Below are 22,729 nucleotides of genomic sequence, written 5' to 3'. Positions count from 1 at the left end.
AGCACTCAGTGCTCTTAACTGCTGAGCCATCTTTCCAGCCCCTCCCACTTCCACTTTTTTGTTTGTTTGTTTTTTTTTAATGACAGAGTCTTATGTAGCTCAGGTTAGACTCCGCTTTCTGTGTATCTGAGGCTGCTCTTGAACTCTACCTCCTGCCTTGACTTTTGTATCCTGGGATCACAGGCGTGTGCCACCAAGCCCAGCTCATTTTTATCATGTTCAAAAAGCTTCTGTGACTCTTTCAGTCTCAGGAAAATGAAGTTTTTAGTTTTTAGTTTTCTTTATGTGTTTGAATGTATGTGAGCGCTGGGTGTAGTGGCGCACGCCTGTAATCCCAGCACTCAGGGAGGCAGGCAGATCTCTAAGTTCGAGCCCAGCCTGGTCTACAAAGCGAGTCCAGCATAGTCAGGGCTACACTGAGAAACTCTGTCGTGAGCTGCTATGTGGGTGCCGGGAACTGAATCTGGTCTTCTTCAGGGGCAGCCAGTGCTCTCAACCACTGAGCCATCGCTCCAGCCCCCTTCCCGTGGTATTTATGATGTTGGAGCTTTAATGAGAAACCTGTTGCCCTGTTGCCTTTCTGGTTGTACCTACAGGGTCCATGTGCCTGAGTTCTGGTCTTGCCTTACTCTTTGCTGCGGCTTGGAGGAAACACAGATCTGGTGTCCTGCTGGTCAGCCCATAGGACCTGGGGTGGCATTAAAGCTGGGTATGGTACAACGGAGCATGGTGGCACACACGTGTAATCCCAGCACTCAGGAGCACACACTGTGTGGTCATCAGTTTACGCTCATCCTTAGGTACAGAGTGCGTTTGAGGCCAGCTTGGGCTACACAGGGAGCCTTCCTAAAAAAAACAAAAACAAAAACAAAAACCACAGTCACAAAACTGGCACTGGAGCTGGAGCCACGGCTCAGCTGACTGGGGTGGTCTCTGCTATGGTCCTAGGACTGTGCTGCCTTTGTCTGTACAGCTGACACGGCAGAACAGGTGGGGAGGATTTGGATCTTTTTAGTTATCCCTGTCCTGTCAGAAGGCTTGAGAGCAGCAGGAGGTGGAGACACACATCAGGTTTGCTCAGTGAGAACCGACGGAGGAGGCATCCAGACTATGGCTGCTCACTTCAATCTTGAGTACGTTGTCTGTTAGGGAAAATCTTCCTGAGGGTCTGTGTTTACTGAGTAAAGCCTGGTGGCTGAGCAGAGCAGAGTGTGCAGGATTGGAGGCCTCTGGCTGTATCTTCCTTTTCCTCCTGAGCTCCATATTACAGGAGCTTTAGGTTGGTCTCGTGGGAGATGTCTGTCTCCTTCTGCAGACCCTCAGGTGCCCACACAAAGCTTGGGGTGGCACTGTGAGGGGGTGGCACATGGGACCTGTCCTAGTCAGGGTTTCTATTGCTGGGATGAAACACTATAACCAAAAAGTTGGGGAGGAAAGGGTTTGTTTGCCTTACATTTACACATTGTAGTTCATCACTGAAGGAAGTCAGGGCAGGAACTCAAACAGGGCAGGAACCTGGAGGCAGGAGCCGATGCAGAGGCCATGGAGGGGTGCTGTTCGCTCAGGATGACCAGCTTAGGGGGCCCCATGTACAATGGGCTGGGCCCTCCTCCATCAATCACTAATTAAGAAAATGCCCCAGCCGGGATGTAGTGGCTCATGACTTTAATCCTAGCACTTGGAGGGCAGAGGCAGGCAGAGCTCTCTGAGTTTGAGGCTACCTTGGTCTACAAAGTGAGTTCCAGGACAGCCAGGCCCACACAAAGAAACCATGTCTTAAAAAAACAAAACAATACAAAACAAAACAAAACAAAAACCCGAAACCAAAAGCAAACAAATAAACAAAAAGAAAATGCCCTATAGCTGGATAATATGAAGGCATTTTTCTGAATTGATGTTTCTTAGGTTGTGTCAAGTTGACATAAAACTAGCCAGCACAGATCCTGTGTTGCTGTGTGGTCTGCATGTTTGCTGCATTTACAGCTCTGTCCTGTACAGGTGGGTGCTGTGAGGAACGTGGATCCTACCTAGTCTTACTTGGGGGATGGCTAGGCTGGAGCCCTGATCCAGACACTCAGGGCCTCTTACCTTCACTGGCTGGCCCTTCTCTGCTGCCCGGCCCTGTTCTGTTTGGCAGGTGGGCTCCACGCGAACAGGTGGGGAGATGTGCCTGCCTGTCCTCCGGTGTGGTGGGGAGGATGAGGAACATGTGTGCCTAACAGCTGGATGCTGTCTTCCACATGTGATACTTTTGCAGAAGAGTCTGGGCATTGAGCAAAGTGCACTAATTTTTTTTTCAAGTTTATTTTATTTTATTCGTGTGAGTGTTTTGCTGGCATGTATGGCTGTGCACGTGTGCCTCGTGTCCTCGGAGATCAGAAGGTATGGCCAGGTGCCTTGCACATGGAGTCACAGATAATTGTGAGCAGTTGTGTGGATGCTTGGGCATAACCTAGGTTCTCTTGAAGAGCAGCTAGTGCTCTTAACCCCTGAGCTGTCTCTCCAGCAAACACCTCCACCCCCTTCTTTTTGAGACAGGGTCTTCCTGTGTATTCCACCTAGACTGTCTTGACTGGTGATCTTCCAGCCTCAGCCTCTGGAGTGCTGGGGTCAGAGGTTTGCACCTCCATACCCAGCTCTCTAACGAATCACATTATGTATTATGGACAGATGCTCCCCTCCCCCACCAGGATCTGAGTCCCCTTGTTGACTTGCCCCAGATGGTACTCTGCAGGGCAGGCGTGGGATCTCTGGGCTCACCAAGGCAGGACCTGCCCCAGAACAGAGCCAGACTTGAACTTCTCTCTGGATCTCTTCAGTAGGGGTTTGGGTTTTCCTTGGGTTCCTGTTGCAGAGTCCACGTGGCCTAGTGTCTGAGGCAGGCACTGTGGGGAGAGCTCCTGGGCGCGCTTGTATCCCCAGCAACCTCTAGACCTGCTACCCAGCGAGGCTCCAGGATAGCCAGAGCCCAAACTCGCCAACAGTCCTCCAAGCCTGCTAAGCTTGGCTGAGGGCCGAAGGCCAGGCCTAAAATGCCATCTCTACATCCCCAGCAGTGGCTTGTATCTTCTCCTCTGTTGTTTTCACCCGTCCGTTTGGCCGCATGGTGGACAGCATTGTCATCGAATCCTCAGTTGGCGCCAGTCACCATTTTGGGCGGTGGCCCCTGGGCCTTGGCACCTGGGTTCTTACTTCTTTTCCGGGAGCTGGGGCTTGTTTGAAAGCAGAAGCCTGCAGATTTGGCTCAATAAGCAGATTTTGGAGAGCGATGATAAATTTGGCGGTTTTTCTGACTCGTTTCTGCAGCACTTGAAGGAAATGGGAGCCCGTACAAAGGTAGGCTTGTCTCTGACATCGGTTTCTCCAGTTTCCTCTCCGGGGACAGAACAATGGGATCTTTGTGGCCACACGGGAACCACTTCCCCCTCTGGCTTGCAGGGGAGGGCCTGGGCCATCCCACCTTCTCCCACCTCCGTGGAAGTGCGTCAGTGCCAAGCCAGCTAGCTGGCAGGTCTGACCAACTGTTGCGGGGTTGGCAGTAGTTTTCAGGGTGTGGTTCAGAGACACCACAGCCGGACTGCAGCTCCAGTCAGTCCTGGGTCCCTGAGTTCATCTATGCCAGTTCTTAATCTATATCGCTCTTGGGGACACTACCTTGAGTGTCTGTGGCTCTTTTTCTTGCCTGTCCGTATGTCTGTCTTTCTTGCGTCAGGACCCAGGTCTTCATACATACTGAACAAGCATTCTAATTCTGAGCTGTTGCGTCTAGTGCTGGTCCTCAGCTACAGGGGAGTTGCAGGCTCAAGTCACTACAGATGGAGGGCAGGTGGCAGCCAAGAAAACTCTGGCATCACTAAAGTCCAGGTATCTGAGTTGCAGCCTTGCCTACTAAACTTGTCACTTCTCTACTGGAGATGAGTGAGGGTCATGAGCCATACACGGCGTGAACATGGCACCGTAGGAGTCTTCAGCCAGTTTCAAAAGTCCCCGCTTGGGCTGCTCTTGATGCTTAGATGCTGGTGTGATCAGAAGGATTCCTGGGTGTGTGCGCTTCGTGTGCTGGGTGTGGCTGGGGAAGATTCCCTTTGCAAACAAACGCAACCTCCTCTGGAACACCCAGAAACCAACAGATTAAAAACAACTGGGGTGTGTTGTTGCCACTGCCTTGTGGATGGGACTACTACCATCCCTGGATTAGAGGTGGGAAACTGAGGCCCACAGTAGAGAGAGTAGAAGTGCGTTTGGATTATAAATTGTTTCCTTGAAACTGCCTTAAGGATCTGGGTATGGTGGCTTAATGCCTGTAATCTCAGTACGTGAGAGGCAGAGTTCAAGGCCATCCTGAGGCTTCATGCATGATGCCAGCCTGGAAAAAAACAAAACAAAACAAAAAACCACAGAGAGGCTGCAAAGATGGCTCAGTGGTTAAGATTTGCTTTGATTCCCAGCACCCACATAGTAGCTCTCAACCCTCTCTAACTCCAGGTCCTGGGGATCCGGCACCCTCTTCTGACTTCCACAGGCACCAGGAACTCACATTATTCCTTGACATGCGCACCGCCTAAATACCTGTATGTATACACACACATACACACTTTCTCCCCCCAACCCCAATTCCAACACAGACAAAATTGCCAAAGGGGCCCCTTATTGCCTGGGATCTGCTCCTCGCCGGCTGAGACCTGTTTAACATATACATATGGGTAACAGACCTGGAGATAGGCTGTAGTGTCACAGTTACCCTCTTAGGGGAGTTGTCTGATGGGCTGGTCTTCCTGTATGCATGAGCCTGAGTGGCTATCCTATCCCTGGTAGAATAGGCCACGAGACCTTGAGTGAAAGCTGCTATTGTCCCGTGGAAGGACTTGCCCCCGTCAGAATGTCCAAGCACTCGGTCCCCAGGGGCCCCGAGTGTGTCTCCATCCTGGGATCGCTATCTTGCTCTTTGCCGTGGTCTTGGGCCACTTCCGGGAGCCTGGCAGGCTGGGAGCCATGGGACCAAGATGGTGTGTAATCAGAATGCTATATTTTGTCGAAAATAAGAATGTTAGTAATGGGCTGGTTTCTGGCAAGTCAAACTGGGACTCTGAAATACATATTTTTCTCTACTCTCTCTTAAACCTTCTAATTAGTGAAAACGCACATTTGCAGACATAAATCAATGTCATGATTTGTCCTGGGTATCCCTGAGCTGCTAACATTATGTGGTTGCTAAATTGGGGCTTTGGGAGTTGTACCCATGCTTGTGTGTGCATGCACGTGTGTGTCAGAGGGTGAGAGTTCAGGAGAAACAGAGTTTCCCAGAGAAGTGCTGGTATCCTTCCTTTGGGCCACCTAGCACCCCGACATGAACACTGTCACAGTTCTTGGGTGTTGATGCCACCTGGTTAAACTGATTAACAGAGGAAAAGACTTTTCATGGTAGAGGGCCTCCTTTCTGGAAAGCTCTACTGCAGAGTGTCAGCAGCTAGATCCAGGATTCTGCAGAGGCCATTGGCCTGGTGCCCCCTGTTACTCTAGTTGAGGCCTTGGTCATGTGAAGACACAGACCATGCATATGAGCCAGCTTGGGTGGGCTCCATGGGTTCTTGGAGTTAGGCGCAGGGTCCACTTGGCTGGTTCAGCATTGGGCTGTGGAGTGTGAAGTAATGTCCCAGAGCACCTGTGGTCATTTGTCATCTCTATTAGGGGAGTTACTTGCCAGTGTGGTCCTATGGTGGCCTAGAAGCCCATAGAGTGTGAGGAGGGTGCTGAGGTGGGGTGTAGGTGAGCCCCGGTTGGTATGCACCAGGCTTTTGGTTTGTAAAAGGGGCAGGGGGTGGGCTGGCCACTGGTGGGGAATAAGCCAAGCTGGGCATCCCCCCCAACTCTGGAGTCCATGTGCCTCTGCCCAGCCTCTCCTGGCTCTTCTCACTCTGTTTTCTTTCTGACACTAGGCCAGGGCATTTCAAAATGTGTTTTCTGGTTTAAAACCAAAAAAACAGGACAAAGAATGTTAGCTGAGTGCTTGCCTCAAGTGCATGAAGGCCTGGCACTGGACCCCCCCAGCATTGCATAGGCCAGACATGGTGGAAAATGTATCTAGGATTAGAAACTGGGCCTGCCTCCTCTGTGAACACAGTGTGACCGTGGTGAGCTGCTTGACAGTGGACCATGGCTGCTCACCTGCGGGAGGGAGCTTGCCTCTTCTCTCATGTGGCTGAGCTGGGCTAAGGCAGTGACCCACTCACAGCCGCTGCTACTTCTGCTGTGGGTGGTGGTGTGAGGACCTGGTGTTGGGCGGCTAGCTTCTGTTGAGAGCAGATAGCTGGGACTCCACTCATGGCAATCTGACGGTCACCCCTAGAGATGTCCTCAGTAGGAATGACCCTCCGGTGTGTGGGCTTTGCCACAAGCAGGGGATGCAAGGACAGTTGCCTCCTGTCCTCAGCCAAGGCCACACACCCTCCTGCCTGCCCCAGAGCCTTGGTGGCCTCGTGTCAGACACAGCCCCTCACTTTGCTGTGTTACAGTGGGGACCCTCTAGCCCATGTCATGAGGAATTTGAGGGGCCCCATGCACTCCCAGGATGTCTGACCCAGCAGCCTCGTTCTCTCTCTTTAGATTTTTCTTTATGTATTTTATGTATTTGAGTGTTTCCTTTGCACATATGTCTGTGTGTCATGTGCATGCCTGGTGCCCACTGAGGCCAGAGGAGGCTATAGTCACAGATGGTCACAAGCCACTATGTGGGTGCTAGGAATCGAACCCAGTCCTCTGGAAGAATAACCAGCTCTTAACTGTTTGGTCATCTCTCTTTAAAAAATATATTTATAACTATTGCGCATATGTGCAGGCATGTGCATGACGCAGTACATGTGTGGAGGCAAGAGGACAGCTTTGTGAAGTCAGGTTTCTCCTACCTTTATGTGGGTCTGGGGCACTGAACTCAGGTTACCAGGCTTGTGCAGCAAGCACCTTTGCCCATTGAGCCATCTCGTTAGCCCGTCTTACTCTTTTTATCTTTTGCAAGTGATTTCTTCTTTCCTGTTCTACCGCCAAACCTGCCCCCTATATATTTCCTGCTTGCCTGCTTCCCTGACCTTTGAAATGTGGTTCCTGCCCGGGAAGCTTGCCTAAACCTCAGAGTTAATGAAGGCTTCCCCCGGATGCCGTGAGTGTGCGTGCCCCTGTGTGCTCTTGTCTGTGTGTGCACTGGCATGCTTTTGAAAATAAACATGGGTCCCATGTATGAGGGTAAGACTGGGTTGGGGTTGTAGAGACTGGGTGAGGTACTGAGGAGGCAGCAGAAATGGGTGTGCCTGTGCAGAGAGGCAGAAGGCAAGCTTTGACGTGTAGTCAGGAGCCAGTGTTCATTGCTGGAACAGAGAGGGTTGGGATTGGGGCCGTGAGGATCTGGTGTGAAGAGGTGACCTTGTTCTGTAGCCAGAAGCATGCGCAGACCATGTAATTCTGTAAGTGTGGCCAGCTTTGTGAAATTCTGGATGTTTCTTCCCACTGCCTTACTGGTAGAGCAGACACTACTCTTGCCTTCCGTGGGCTCTCAGAGTCCCACCAGCCTCTGCTGTGGGGGAGACACAGAATCTTTCTGAGTGTGTTGTGGTCACATTTCTGGATGTGCAGCCTGGCTGGGGCTGTTTTGGTCTTGACACAAACGATGGTCTTGGCCAGCTGTGTTCTGTGCCCTGTTGGGCTTATCAGCTATGCATACCCCAAAGAGGCAAGTGAGGCTGCACTGGAGAAGATGTGGATGACAGGGTCTAGGAAGATAGGCTTTTCCCCAGGCCTCGGAGACCAGGTAGAACTGAGCCAGCTGTCCATCATCGAAGCGTCAAAGACTACATAGAAGAGAGTGGCTAATGGCCTGGAGGTGGCCTGGGGGACTGTGTCGGAGACGGAGGCTGTTTGGGGGGAACGGGGGAATGGAATGTGGGCTGTGGGCCAGATGAGGTTTTCTGGCACAGTGAGTCCAGAGGCCTGTGGATGGATGCATGGATGGAGAGATAGATTTATGGGCAGAAAGATGGATGGGTAGATGGATAGGGAGGGCTGTAGGTAGCTCAGCTCAGGAGGAGGTAGGGAGGAGAGCCGTTCCACCCGTGTTTGCTGCCATGTAGTCTGTGGTAGGGAAGAAAGGGGTTATTTCAAGAGACCTAAGGTTTTAGTCTTTGTAAGCACCACACTGCTCATTTCTATCAACACAACCTTAGATTGTGTCACTGAGAACAGCCTTAGCTGGGACAGAGTCCTGGCCAGGTTGTGAGATTCTGTGGCTGAGGTCATGGCTGTCATAGCTGCTTAGGTGTGAGCTGCTATGGGTCAGGAGACAGTGCTGGGTCCCGGGGGCAGACCATGGAGGGGGGAGGCAGGGCTTTAGAAAACTGTGGCTTAGTGAATGCTAGTTCTTCCTTTTATTTATTTATTTATTTATTTTTAAAACTTTGTTTATTATGTATACAGTGTTTTTACCTGCCTGTTCCCCTGCATGCCAGAAGACGGCACCAGATCTTATTCTAGATGGTTATGAGCCATCATGTGGTTCCTGGGAATTGAACTCAGGACCTCTGGAAGAGCAGACAGTGCTCTTAACCTCCGAGCCCTTCCTTTTATTTTAATTACTTAATTACTTCATTGTTCTTTGAGACAGGGCCTCTCTACATAGCCCTGGCTGTCCTGGAACTCACTATGTAGACTAAGCTGGCTTCAAACTCAAGATCTGCCTGCCTCTCTTCCCCTTATGCTGGGATTAAAGGCGTGTTGGCACTTCCTTTTCCCTTGGTTAAGAATGTTGTCGGTGAGTGTCACAGTGAGGAGCGTTTTCTGCCTTCGGGGTGGCTTACCTTTATTCTTGGTGAGTGGAGAGGAGAGGCTGGGCCTCGCTGCTTCAGTTCAGCTTTCGTCCAGTCCTCCTCGATTAGCTGAGCATGGCCTCGCAGAGAGGCGTGGAGCTTCCTGGCTTGTGGAGCAGAGCCGACCACTCCTGCCTGGCTTCAGTTTGTGGTTCACAGTGACATTTCCGGGGATTTTGCAGACTACCATTGTCCTAACAAGTTCTATATATTTAAAAAATAAAAAATAAAAAATCTGGGCTGGAGAAATTGTTCAGCAGCCCAGTGCAGGCTGCTCTCTCAGAGGGCTGGGATTTGGTTCTTAGCATACATGGCAGACAGCTCACAATCTCTGAATTGACAAACCCTGAGAAGGCTGAGGCAGGAGGATCCTGAGTTTGAGGCTAGCCTATTTTGGGGGCTGGAGAGATGGTTCAGCAGTTGAAAGCACTTGACCACTCTTGCAGGTTTGGTTTTTAGCCCTCACATTGCCCCGTACAACCACCTACAACGGCAGTTCTAGGGGACCTGATGCTCTCTTTTGGCCCCCATATGGTGCTGCACACATGTAATGCCCATAAACTCACACATACTCCTGTAATCCCAGGGAGGTAGAGACAGGAGGATCCATGGGACTCACTGGCCACCTAGACTAGCCAAATCAGTAAGTTCCAGGATTCAAGAGACCCTGTCTCAAAAAAACTGTGATTGGGAGCTGGAGCGATGGCTCAGCAGGTAAGAGCACTGGCTGCTCTTCCAGAGGCCCTGAGTTCAATTCCCTACAACCACCTGGTGGCTCACAACCGTCTGTAATGGAATCTGATTCTCTCTTCTGGTGTGCATGAAAACAGAACACTCGTTCATAAAATAAATAAATAAGTCTTAAAAGCAAAAACCAAAAAACAGTGATTGGAGAAGACACTAAACATCAGTCTCTGGCCTCCAGTACTCATTCATATATGTCCAAACACATGCGCGTGCAAGCATGCGTGTATACACACACACACACACACACACACACACACACCACACACGGAGTACTGTGGCTGCAGCTCAGTGTCAGTGTTGGAGGCTTGCGTCTTTAATCAAATCCCAGATTTTCACTGGGTGTGGTGGCGCACTTCTGTGGGTCCTGAGCTAGGGAGGCTGAGGTAGGATTGATATGTCTGGGCTATACAGGGGGACCTTGTCTCAGAACTGGGGTGTAGCTCAGTGGTAGAGAGCTTGCTAGCATGCACGAAGGGAGGCATGGGTTTGGTTCTTAGTATGCAAAAATAAAATGGAAGAAAGAAAAGTAAAAGTGGATCTTTATTATTATGGATAGCCAAATGTGGGTACCATCATGGTCTTTCTGCTGTGCTGGCTGTGACAATTGTCCTTTTTTTGAGACAGGGTCTCATTATGTAATCCTCCTTGGTCTGGAGCTCACTATGTTGACAAGGCTGGCCTCAAACTCAGCTCTGCCTTTGCCTCCCGAGTGTGGGGCTAAAGGCATGTGCACCAGGCTTGACTGATGGATTTTACTTTTTCTTAATTTTTACAAAAAGACTTATTTTTATTTTATATGCATTGGTGTTTTGTCTGCATGTATGTCTGAAGGTGCCAGATCCTCTGGAATTTGAGGTACAGACATTTGTGAGCTGCCATGTGATTGCTGGGAATTGAACCCAGGTCATCTGGGCAAGCAGCCAGTGCTCTTAACTACTGAGCCATCTCTCCAGCCTTCCATTTATTTATTTATTTATCTATTTATTTATTTATTTATTTGAGCTAGAACAGTTTTTAGTTCCAGCTCCACCTGAGTTTTTTTTTTTTTTTTTAAGATTTATTATTTATTTATATTCTGCCTGCATGTGTGCCTGCACGCCAGAAGTGGGCACCAAATCTCATTATAGATGGTTGTGATACACCCTGTGGTTGCTGGGAATTGAACTCAGGACCTCTGGAAGAACAACCGGTGCTCTTAACCACTGAGCCATCTCTCCAGCCCCCTTGCTTTTATTTTTTCATGTTGTGTAAAAAACCTTTAAATAAAATGCTGTACAAAGCCCAGATTTAAGCCAGGCATGGTAATGTATGACTTTCAATCCTGGTACTTGGGAGGCAGAGGCAGGTGGATCTCTGTGAGTTAGAGGCCCCTATGAGCTACATAGCGAGTCCAGGACAGCCAGGGCTATTGCATAAAGAAACCCTGTCTCAGAAAACAAAACAAAGTCCCAGATTTGGTGCTGGAGAAATGGTTTATTAGTGAAGAGCATTGGCTAGTCCTGAAGAGGACCAGGGCTTGAGTTCTACCACTTACATGGTGGCTCACAACTCTCTGCAACTCCAGTTTTAGAGGTCTGACACCTTTTTCTGGCCTACACAGGTACCAGGCATGGGCACACGTATACACACACACGCACACACGCGCGCGCGCGCGCGCAATGCATCAATATGCATTTTTTTAGAAAAAGAGTCTCGGTTGAGTTGTATGGGCGTGGTGGGGGGTAGGGAGCACTGCATGGGCAGTATTGGGCATCAGACAGAAGAAGAGTGGAGCCTGTGTGAGGAGGAGTCCTTGGTCCTCTGGGCTTCTGGCCCTGTGGATAGGATACAAGGATCTGTGCAAATGATCCTGTGAGTATCCCACACTGGTAGGCAGCCAAAGCTTAGGTGCCAAGGAGGCCAAGGTGTGTCCCATTAGTATAATTCCTGGATTTGAGGTGCACAGCTGCAGCTTGATGTCTTTCTGGGGTGTGGTCCCCATTTATGTGTCTTCTTCCTTCTTTGAGATCCCAGCTCACTTTCAGAAAGCTTACACAGTACACCCACGGCCAGCGCCGCCTCCTTGGGGCTTGTGGCTTAGGTGGTGTGAGACACTGTGACTGTGCATGCTCTCCAACTAAGCTGGTAGCTTCTTGTATGTGAACAGCAGACAAAACCTCCACCCTCATCCACCATGTGTGCACAGGTTCCCGCCCACTCTCGAGCACTCAGAGGCCCAATGTAATGCTTTGTGATTATAAATAAGGCATGGACCAAGATTGCTCTTTATTTCGGGGTCGCAGCAAAGGGTTGAATTACCTGGAATTGGGCCTTGTTTGGGGGTAACCACGTAAACAGTGTAAAACATGGGCTATTGGAGTGGAAGGCAAACCATCTGTTACGAATTCTATATATAAATATTGGATATACTTACATGGGTTAAAATGGGATTGTTGGCACTAGGGTTTTCAGAGTCCCAACTCTGCTGTGGCAGGGACGATAAACTGACCACAGGGCCTGGTGCCCAAGGTAGGAGGGGGCCTGAGCTGGTGTTTTTTTCTCTGACAGTGATTTGATGGGGTCCTGGGAGCAATAGGTGTACACCCGTCAGAGATAATTCTGAGTTGTTAGCTCCCCTCTCTGATTGTAGCTGCTGAACATCTCTAGTGGCGTGGGATGTCCATAGACATCAGAGTGGACCAGGGGAATCTGTCATATGTCATAGGGAATTTGACCTGTTCAGCTGTCAGCCATGTCTTTTCAAAACATTAACTCTTTGCTGTCATTGTTTTGAGACAAGGTCCAGGCTGGCCTTGACGTGTGTACACACACACACACACACACACACACACACACACACACACTGCTGGCCTTGATGTGTACACACACACACACACACACACACGACCTTGAACTTCTGATTCTTCTGCTTCTGTGTCTCCATGTCCTGGGCATGTGCCACCATGACAACTCAAACATTAGTTTTAGGTAGGTAGGTAGGTAGGTAGGTAGGTGTGTGTGTGTGTGTGTATGTGTGTGTGTGTAAGTAAACTGAGGCTCAGCTGAGTGGTAAAATTTGTTGCTCTGGATCTCCCAACTGGGAGCCAGGCCAGAGTGAAGCCCAGAACCCCAAGTTTAGTGGTGCTGATCCTGACCTGGGGAGCCCTCACCATCAGCAACTTCCAGGTGAGCTTTTTTATGTTGGTGGCCTGAACCTGACTCATTTCACAGAGCAGGTGCTGCTGACCCTGGGTCCCAGTGAGGAACATACCCCGAGCCTACTGGTACCCTCCCTAGGTGTTTGGCCTCTTGCCTTATCATACACAGCTTCCAAAACAATGCTTGCACAGATAGCCTCCTAGCAACAGAAGTGGAATTCAGAGTTAATGTCTGAAAATACATATTTACCAGTCTTGAGGCAGAGACTCTTCTAGTGGACCAAGCCTTTATTAGCTTTGTCACCAGTGAGTGTTCTCATGCCTTCAGTGCGAGGGCACATGGATTCATAGTGATGTGAGTGTGTGTGTGTGTGTGTATACACATGTATGCACGCACACGCACGCACACGCGCGCACGCGCGCACACACACACACACACACACACGCGCGCGATCGAATGTTCTTGTGGAGACCAGAGCTCAACATTGGAAATCATTCCTCAGGAGCCATCCCTCTTGTTTTTAAGATTTATTAAGTTGTGTGGCTATGTGTAGGTATGTGCATGTGACTACAGGGACCAGAGGTGTTGAGTCTTCTGGAGCTGGAGCTACAGACCATTGGGAGCCACTTTGTGGGTGCTAGGAGTCGCACCTGGGTCCTCTGCAGGTGCTCTTCACTGCTAAGCCATTTATGCAACAGGTCTTTAATGCAACAGGTGCTATGGTATTGTCCAGATGGTTTGTCCCAGTGTCATCTTTGTCCCCTAGAGGTTGGTCCATGAGCTTTTCCTGGTGATCTCAAGGGTGCTAGATGTGGTGCAAGCTGGGTCACAGGGCTTGGCTCCTAGCATGCAACCTTTCCCAGGACAGAGACTCCAAAGTGTAGCTAGCTTATGGTGCCTGCTGCAGCCCTGGGGTGCATGTTTGTGTCTTCCTGGCTGCCCCTTCCTAGCTTTGAGGCCCACTGTCCCCTTTCTTTTCATACTTTCTTGGGAGCCCATCATGTCACCTTTCAGTGCTCAAGCCGGAAACCATAGGGTCACGTCGTTGATGCTTCTTTATGAAGGGTGCGGCTATGTGCCTGGAGGATATACAGGTAGGACCGATAGTCTGCCGGAGGCTGTGCATTGAGAGGTGCTGGGCACACAGGAAAGTCACCTGGTAGGGAATGAACCCATGGGAGCAGCTTCTGCTGCATTCTGTCCTCACGAATGGTGCTACTATGTGCTTCTGCCCCAGGAACTTTGCGTGGCTTTTAATCTCCCTCACGTGAGGCCTCCCCTGAGCACCTTTCATAGCGTTCATCCTTCTCCCGTACTGTTGTCCCCCTCCCCAACTCTGTTTGCCCCATTCACAGCATTAACCTGACACCAAGGTCTTGGTTTTGTCTTTGCTCAGTGTCTGCGTCCCCACTGGAACAGGAGACCCCAGAAGCGTGTGTTGTGGGTTCCCCTGTGACTCAGAGTTGGAGCCTTGTCCCTACCGCCCTGGCGGTTGGAGGAAAAAAAAATCCTAGGTTACAAATCTCCCCCATGATCCGCTCCCTCCCCCACCCCTCCACCCCCAGTTTGCCCCTGCCCTCCTCCCCTTGTGCCTTTGAAGAGCCACCTGAACTTCTGAGAGCAAGATGAAGTGGGGAAGTGGTCTTTCCAGTTTGGGGAGCAACGGGGCCAGAGTTTGGGGGGGGGTCCTTCCTGCCTCTCTCCCTGTATTGGCCTGTTCACAAGAAAGCATCTGGACCACGGGAAGGAAAGGGTCCTGGGCACAGCGGACCAGAAGAAGGGTGCTGGTCATGGGCAGGGTCGGGGTCCAAAGGAGCCATGTGTTCCTGGGACTTGGTTCCTCTCTTGCTCAGCTAACCGTCCTGACGCTTTGCTCTGCCCACAGCCTCACCGCTCCTGCTGTTTGCTAACCGCCGGGATGTGCGGCTAGTGGATGCCGGTGGGGTGAAGCTGGAGGCCACCATTGTGGCCAGTGGCCTGGAGGATGCGGCTGCCGTGGACTTCCAATTCTCCAAGGGCGCTGTGTACTGGACTGACGTGAGCGAGGAGGCCATCAAACAGACCTTCCTAAGCCAGAATGGAACTGCCACGCAGAGCATTGTCATCTCCGGCCTCGTGTCACCCGATGGCCTGGCCTGTGACTGGGTTGGCAAGAAGCTGTACTGGACAGACTCAGAGACCAACCGCATCGAGGTGGCCAACCTCAATGGGACGTCCCGTAAGGTTCTCTTCTGGCAGGACCTGGACCAGCCAAGGGCCATTGCCTTGGATCCTGCACACGGGTAAACCTCTGTTTTTCTCCTGGGCCAGTGGTGGGCGTGGGGACCAGGGTTTCTTCTGTAGAGCCCATGTGGCAGGCTGATGAGATGTCCTGGGGAGCTAGGAATCTCCTTCCTTCCAGATCCTGGACTACAAACCATGCCAGGTTTAGCCAGGTACGGTGGCTCATACCTTTAATCCTAGCATTCTGGAGGCTGAGGCAGGAGGGTTGCTACAAGTTCCAGGCTGACCTGGGCTATAAAGACTGTCTTTAAAATGCAAAGGAACTGGGGAGATGCCTCTGATGGCGAAGTAATTGCCTTGTAACCATTCCTAGAAAAAAGTTAGAAGTCAGGCATGGTGGCACATGCCGCAGACACAGGCAGATCTCGGTGAGCTCGAGGTCTACAGATGAGTCCAGGATACTGGGCAGGGTGGCTCAAGCCTTTAATCCCAGCACTTGGGAGGCAGAGGCAGGTGGATCATTGTGAGTTCAAGGCCAACCTGGTCTACAAAGTGAGTCTAGGACAGCCAAGGCTACACAGAGAAACCCTGTCTCAAAAAACCAAAACAAACAAAGAAACAAGTAAGTCCAGGACAGTTAGGGCTCTGTTACACAGAGAAACCCGGCTTTAGAAAACAAAACACAAACAAAAACAAAAACCAAACAAACAAGAAAAAAGAAAAGAAAGAAAAAAGTTGGGATGGTGGTACATGTCTGTCATCCCAGTACTGTGGAGTCAGAGGCATTGCACCCCTTGAGGCTTGCTGGCTGCCTGCATAGTCTAATTGTCAAGCTCCACGTCCCTGTGAGAGACAGTGTATCTTAGTTAGGATTTCTATTGCTGTGGTAAAACACTGTGACCAAAGGGAACTTGGGGATGAAACAGTTTATTTGGTCTTACTCCAGTCACACTCCATCGCTGAGCAAAATTAAGGCAGGAATTCAAGACAGGAACCCAGAGTCGAGAACTGAACTGCTACTGGCTCGCTCTCCATTGGTTGGTCACCTTGCTCTCTTGTAGCATCCAGGACTTGTAGTGCCGGGAGTGGCACTGCCCACAGTGAGCTGGGCCCTCCCACATCAATTACTAAACAAGGAAAAGCTTCATAGGCTCGCCTACAGCCCAATTCAAAAATGACTGTAGCTGGTGTCAAGTTCAGATAAAATTTAAACACTACATCATGTCTCCAAAAAAAAAGGTGGCTAGCACCTGAGCAGTAATGCTCGTGGATTTAAAGCTGTATCTTTTTTGCACCTAGGATGGATGACCCAGGGAAGTTCAGGTACCTCATGCGCCTTTTGTGACTGTTGCCTGAGATGGGCACCTGTGTGGATGTGATTCTGGAAGTTGCCTGTCTGTTGGTCAAACTCGCTCTACCCTGGAAAGCTCAGGGCAGCAACGAAGGCCACTTTAGGAGGGACCAACAGTCAAGTAGTGAATGTCCCCTTCAGTTGCAGGCCGGGGGGGCTTCTCCAAACAGACACAGTTTCCTCCATCCCTCTTTTCTCAGAGTTGACCCTGGGGTGGGGCACAGGGATGCTTGTCTAGGTTGCCCTGCGTGGCCATGACGCTGAAGTTCTAAGCTGGCTCAGTTGTGAGAACAGTCAGACAGACTCACAGACACACATGTCTTAGGCAAGACACAGGTACTGGTTTTGTTTTTGCCATAGGCTGTGTTGTACTCATTTGACATTTTAGCTTTTTTTCTTTTCTTCCAAGACAGGGGTTTTCTGTATTGCTCTGGTTGTCCTGGAACCTGCTTTGTAGACCAGGCTGGCCTTGAACTCACATCCGTCTGACTACCTCTGCCTCCTGAGTGCTGGGATTAAAGGTGTGCGCCACCACGCCCGGCTGCTTATTGTTGTTGTTGTTGTCATCGTCGTCGGACAGGACTTAGACCATCTTCCCAGGACTAGCACTGTGCTACCTGGTGAGCAATCTCAGCCTTCAGCACTCCGGCAGTCTTCCCAGAAGGTGTTGGTCTGTGGGAGAGGATGATAAAAAACAGGCTAAGGGCTAGTACCCCACTTCTCAACAGGGCCCCTCTGTGTGCCTCTCCCCCCCACAACCCCCGCCCCCCGCTACACCTCTACCTTTCCATATGCCCAGGTGCAATGTTCATGAACTGGCCAGGAAGGCCTGTTCTCAGGCTGTGGGTTTCTCCATGGCCCCCATGCCCTTACTGGGTACTGGTGGGGGTAGGGGACAAAAGGATACAGGCACAGTATGTCTGAGAGGAATAAGTGCCACCAGGAGAGTAAGTCAGGGTCTGGGAATAGGGCAGTGCTCCAGGCTTCTGGCTGTAGAAAGGGAACACCCAGTGCAAAGGCCCTGGGAGAGAGAAGGCTAGACTTGTGGGAGGGGATGGCTCCAGTTCACCGGCTTCCTTGCCTCTGGGTTGGGCCCTGGCCCCCTGACAGCAGTTACAGATGGCAGTGGTAGGCAGCAGCTTGGCCTAGGTACGTAGTGGGTTGGGGATAGAACGTGTCTAGGGTTGAGTTCTATTCTGAAGGCAGGAGCAGCTGGCAAGGGTGACATGATGCTCTCTGTCTGTGTCCCCATCTGAGCAGAGGTGGTGTGACCTTGTTGTGACCTTGTCAAGCCACATAAAAACACTAACAGCCCTGAGCTGGGTGAATGCTGCTGCTGTAACATGCATGCCCTCCACCTCCCAAAAGACTGTGTGTGTATGCAGTTTTGTTATCTCTTTTACTTTTCTCTTTAAAAAAATATGTGTGTGTGTGTGTTCATGTACCACGTACATGCCGGGTGCCTGCAGAGGCTATTGGATCCCTGGAACTGGAATTACAGAACTTGTGTGCTGCAGTGTGGGTGCTGGGAATCGAACCCGGGCCCCGTATAGAAGACAGTGTCTTTTCCACTGAGCCAGCTCTCCAGTCCCTTATCCTTTTACTTTTAACCATGATGGCTGGGAGATGCTGGCCCGGATGGGTTCTTTCCATTCGTGTAGAGATGCAGTGACTCGGCACGTCGGCACTCTCTGTTCTCACTTTAGGCTGCCTTGACCTATGTTGTCCTGGGATCCAGTCAGCTACTTTGGCCCGGACTGTCCTTATTAAATGTTTGATCGGTCCATTTGTGCACTTATTGACTTCTTCCCTAGAAGCTCTTCCCAGGGTTACCTCTGTGGCTGTTCCTTTTAAGTGCTGCCCCAGGGCCAGTGTTGATCTTGGCATTGCTGCCCTGGAAAGGACGTCTCAGGCTTCCTTCCCCTGCCCTGGATAAATAAGGGCGTGAAAGCTGTGGCCTACACTGTGGGGAGAGTGAAAGGGAGTGGGAAAAGCTCTCCCTTCCGCTCGGTGGGAGCATCTGCTATGCCCTTGTGCCTTCCTGCACCACGGCCTCCTTCCTTAGATGAGGGGATCCTGTCGCAGCCACTGTGGAGAAGGATGGCTGTTCAAATGCTCACCCCAGGGTGCACAGCCCAGGACTGGGTGGCCAGCAGTAGCAGAGGGAGAGAGGGCTCTGAGGCTGGGAAGACCCTGGCTCAGCCTGGGAAAGCCCTGTTGCGTATCCAGATGGGTCCACAAGGGCTCCCTGGGCCTCCAGGGAGGAGTGCAGTGGGTACTGCCTTGTAGCACTAGCCCAGCACTGCAGTCCTGCACTGTGCTCCTGCACTGTTTCTCTGGGAAAGGGGTATGGCCTCTAGTCCTGCCAGCTTGCCCTGCAGAGTCCTGGAACTGGCGTGGGCCTGTCCCCACTGAGCCAGCAGCTCTCCAGCTCCCCATTTAAGGAAGCCTGCAAGCATCAGGAGCTGGGGAAAAATATGGAGCATTAACCTCATTTCCGTGCTTGGCCTTAGCTCTGGGCCACAGCGCACCAGATGGGAATCACAGGAGCAGCTCACCTTCTCAGTGCATGTCAAGGCCCTGGGCTAGTTCCAGGCCTGTAGGAGTGAGAGAAGGGAGGAAGAAACGTGTACCCAGCATGCCCAGTGAATCCATCTCAGTTCTGGCCCTGCTGCCACAGGCTGAAACATCCTCTGAGCTTGAGTCTTCCTTTAACATCCAGGCTGCTGTCTGGAGCTGCTACGTGTGTGTGTGTGTGTGTGTGTGTGTGTGTGTGTGTGTGAGAGAGAGAGAGAGAGAGAGAGATGCTGCTGCTGTGTGTGTGTATGTGTGTGTGTGTGTGTGTGTGTGAGAGAGAGAGAGAGAGAGATGCTGCTGCTGTGTGTGTGTGTGTGTGTGTGTGTGTGTGTGAGAGAGAGAGAGAGAGATGCTGCTGCTGTGTGTGTGTGTGTGAGAGAGAGAGAGAGAGAGAGAGATGCTGCTGCTGTGTGTGTGTGTGTGTGTGTGTGAGAGAGAGAGAGAGAGAGAGAGAGAGATGCTGCTGCTGTGTGTGTGTGTGTGTGTGTGTGTGTGTGTGTGTGTGAGAGAGAGAGAGAGAGAGAGATGCTGCTGCTGTGTGTGTGTGTGTGTGTGTGTGTGTGTGTGTGTGTGTGTGAGAGAGAGAGAGAGATGCTGCTGCTGTGTGTGTGTGTGTGTGTGTGTGTGTGTGAGAGAGAGAGAGAGAGAGAGAGAAGTCCACCTGCTCCAGCCCTATTTTTCTAATAGGGGCATCGGGTTGGCTTTCCTTGCAGTGGCTGACACACGGGTTCTCCTATGCCAGGTGCTTGGCCGCTGAGCAAGGCAGAGAAGGGGACATTTTCATGATGCTCCTCCGTCTTAGGGTTTCATTGCTGTGAAGAGATGCCATGATCACAACAGTTCTTATAAAAGAAACCATTTAGAGCCAGGCGGTGGGGGCACACGCCTTTAATCCCAGCACTCGGGAGGCAGAGGCAGGCGGATCACTGTGAGTTCGAGGCCGGCCTGGTCCACAAAGTGAGTCCAGGGCAGCCAAGGCTACACAGAGAAGAAACCCTGTCTTGAAAAACAAAAAAGAAAGAGACCGTTTAATTGGGGCTGGCATACACTTTCAGAGATTCAGTCCGTTATCATCGTGGCGAGAAGCATTGTGGCATGCAGGTGCACATATTGCTGCAGAAGGAGCTTGGAGGTGTACATCTTGATCCACAGACAGCAAAAGGAGTGTTCCACACTGGGCGGGGCTTGAGCATATATGACCCCAAAGCCCGCCTCCACAATGACACACTTCCTCCAATGAGGCCACACCTACTCCAACAAGGCAGCCCCTCCAAATAGTGCCCCGCCCTGTGGCCAAGCATTCAAACACGTATGTCTGGAGGAGCCACGCCTGTTCAGTCCATTGCTTGCTCCGATGCTTCCCCTTTTGGATGATGCCCCATAGTTCTTCTAGGAGGTAGTGATGGTTCTGGCTCACTTAAGACCCCTGCTGGGAAGGAGGGGTGGTGGCACAGCAATAAGGAGGCCCCTTATCCCCAGAGACGGCTGAAACCCCTGTGGCTCACAGTGTGCCCATTATTACAGGAGGAGCCTTCCCCACCCCAGATCTTTATAGCGCAGACTGGCCTGGAACCCATGTGATCCCGTCTCAGGCTTACAGGTGCTGGGATTTCAGGCGAGGGCTACCATGCCCAGCTCGTGCCCTCGTTTTCCCTTTCCCAGCTGAGCTTATTGCTCATGTTTTAGATCACACAGGCCCCTGGATCAGCTTGGGGTTGGCCTTACATGAACGATGATTTACTTCAGAAGAAAGGGGGGCGGGGCAAGGTATGTGGAGACTAGCCTGATTCCAGAGAGAGCATGCGTAGAAGACAAGGGAAGGCTTGTAAGCCTTGAGCCTGGGACGTACCAAGGAGTGTCACCGGGCTCCATCTCACAAGGGCCATAGGCAGGAAGCGGGCTTAGATTGGAACCAGTGTGCAGAGAGATGGGCGGAGCAAACTGTCTGCCACTTTTGTGTCCTCAAAGTTGATGTGGTTCTCCATGGGCCTTGCTGTGTAGTCCGTGTACATGCCCTCTGGTCACATTCTCTGGGCACTGGCTGGGTTGGGTCTTCTTGTCGTCTTGATTGCTGGTGTCTGAGCACAGCACACGTAAAGGCACAGTAAGAAGTGCAATGGAGTATCTTGCGGCTATCTGACATGGGCCCCTTGATGGGAGCTTCCTAACATGAGTCTCTGAAAGCCACCTCCTCACCGACCCTCCTGGGAGCCGTTGCTGTTTCTCTCGTGCATATCCACCGTGGCTTCATATCTGTCATTGTCTATCCTAGGTGGGCCCCAAACTCACTGTGTAATCCAGGCTGGCTTTAAACCAGTGACCGCCCGCTCTTCAGTCTCTTTGGTGCTAGGGATGACGGAAGTGCATGGCTACACTGGCCTTAATGAGAAGTTTTCCAGTAGGGAGAGGGGAAGGTCCTCACAGCCCGTTCTTAACTGAGAGCGAGTAGGAAGCGTAGAGAGCCATAGGCAACATATCACTCTGGTCAGTGATGTCCAGTGCAGCTTATGTCTTCTGTGGCACTGGAGTCACCCTGGTCTTTGTTCTTTTCTGTAGGTCTGCTAGGCAGGAGCTCTATCACTGAGCTAGTGCTAGCCCTCTGTCCTTAGATGATGATTATGTGCATGTGTCATGGCACACCCGTGGAGGTCAGAGGGCAGCTTTCATGAATCGGTTTCTCTTTCCACTTTGTAGAGGCAGTGTTCTTCTTTGCTCTTTTGCTGTGCTACAGCTCATTCTGCTTTGTGGTTGTTGTTGGGGTTTTTTCTGGTTGTTGTTTTTTGAGTTATGGTTTCTCCGTGTAGCCTTGGTTGTCCTGGACTTGATTTGTAGACCAGGCTGGCTTCGAACTCACAGAGATCTGCCTGCCTGTGCCTCTGAGTGCTGGGATTATAGGTGTGAGCCACCACCTGGCACCACCTGCTTTTTTTATGTAGGCTCTGGGGATTTCACTTTGTACCTAAGACTTGTATGCTTGTGCAATAAGTGTCTTTCCCTGGTGGTCTATCTCATCAGCTCAAATATGTGTGTAAATGTATGTATGTATATACAAATATATATTTAAAGGTTTTAGTTTTATGTGTATGGTGTTTTTGTGTGTGTTTATGTAAGTGCACCATGTGTGTGTGTACAGTGCCCATTGAGTTTGTAAGAAGGTGTCAGATCACCTGGAAGTGGAATTCCAGAGGGCTGTGAGCCTCCATGTGGGTGCTGGACACCGATCCTGCAGGAGCAGCCAGTGCTCTTACTGCTGTTGAACCATCCCTCCAGCCCTTACAGTTTATATTATATTCTTTATTCTTTATACAGTTTATATTATGTATATGAGTGCTTTAACTGCATATAAGCCTGCACACCAGAAGAGGGCATCAGATCCCTGTATAGATGGTGGTGAGCCAATTTGTGGTTGCTGGGACTTGAACTCAGGACTCTAGAAGAGCAGCCAGTGCTCTTAACCTCTGAGCCATCTCTCTAGCCCGTTTATATTCTTTAGAACATGTTCCTCAGGGCTGGGGACTTCTCTTCTTGGGGACCTCAGTTTGGTTCTTAGGACCCACTTTGAGCAGTTTACAATCAGCTATAACCCCAGCTCCAGGAAATCCGACACTCTTTCTAGACCCAGCAGGTACCTATGCACACACATGTTGCCCTCCCTGCTCCCCCCATATAAAATAAGTACAAAAAAAAAATGCCTAGGCGTGGTGGCACATGGTTGTAACCCCTAGCAGTTGGTAGGTGGAGGGAGCAGTGGGCCCAGGCCAGCCTTAGCTGCAGGAGAGGGAGGTGGTGGTGGTGGATGTGTGCTCCTGTTTCAAGCATTTCAAGCAATATTTGTCTCTATTTT

At 50.9% G+C, this 22,729-nt stretch overlaps 1 protein-coding gene across 1 annotated transcript in view; it reads left to right on the top strand.

The window, feature by feature from the left end:
- The window catches only part of Lrp5 (LDL receptor related protein 5), a 103,469-nt gene that overhangs the window by 14,264 nt on the left and 66,476 nt on the right, over positions 1–22,729 (top strand). The window contains exon 2 of the mRNA XM_051145770.1: positions 14,620–15,016. Within this exon, the coding sequence (XP_051001727.1) occupies positions 14,620–15,016 (397 nt within the window). The remainder of the gene's footprint in view (positions 1–14,619; positions 15,017–22,729) is intronic.

This window comes from Acomys russatus, chromosome 5 (genome assembly GCF_903995435.1).
Source record: "Acomys russatus chromosome 5, mAcoRus1.1, whole genome shotgun sequence".
Taxonomy (NCBI): domain Eukaryota; kingdom Metazoa; phylum Chordata; class Mammalia; order Rodentia; family Muridae; genus Acomys; species Acomys russatus.
The sequence above is the reverse complement of the archived record's forward strand: the minus strand, read 5'-3'. Positions and strand labels throughout refer to the sequence as shown.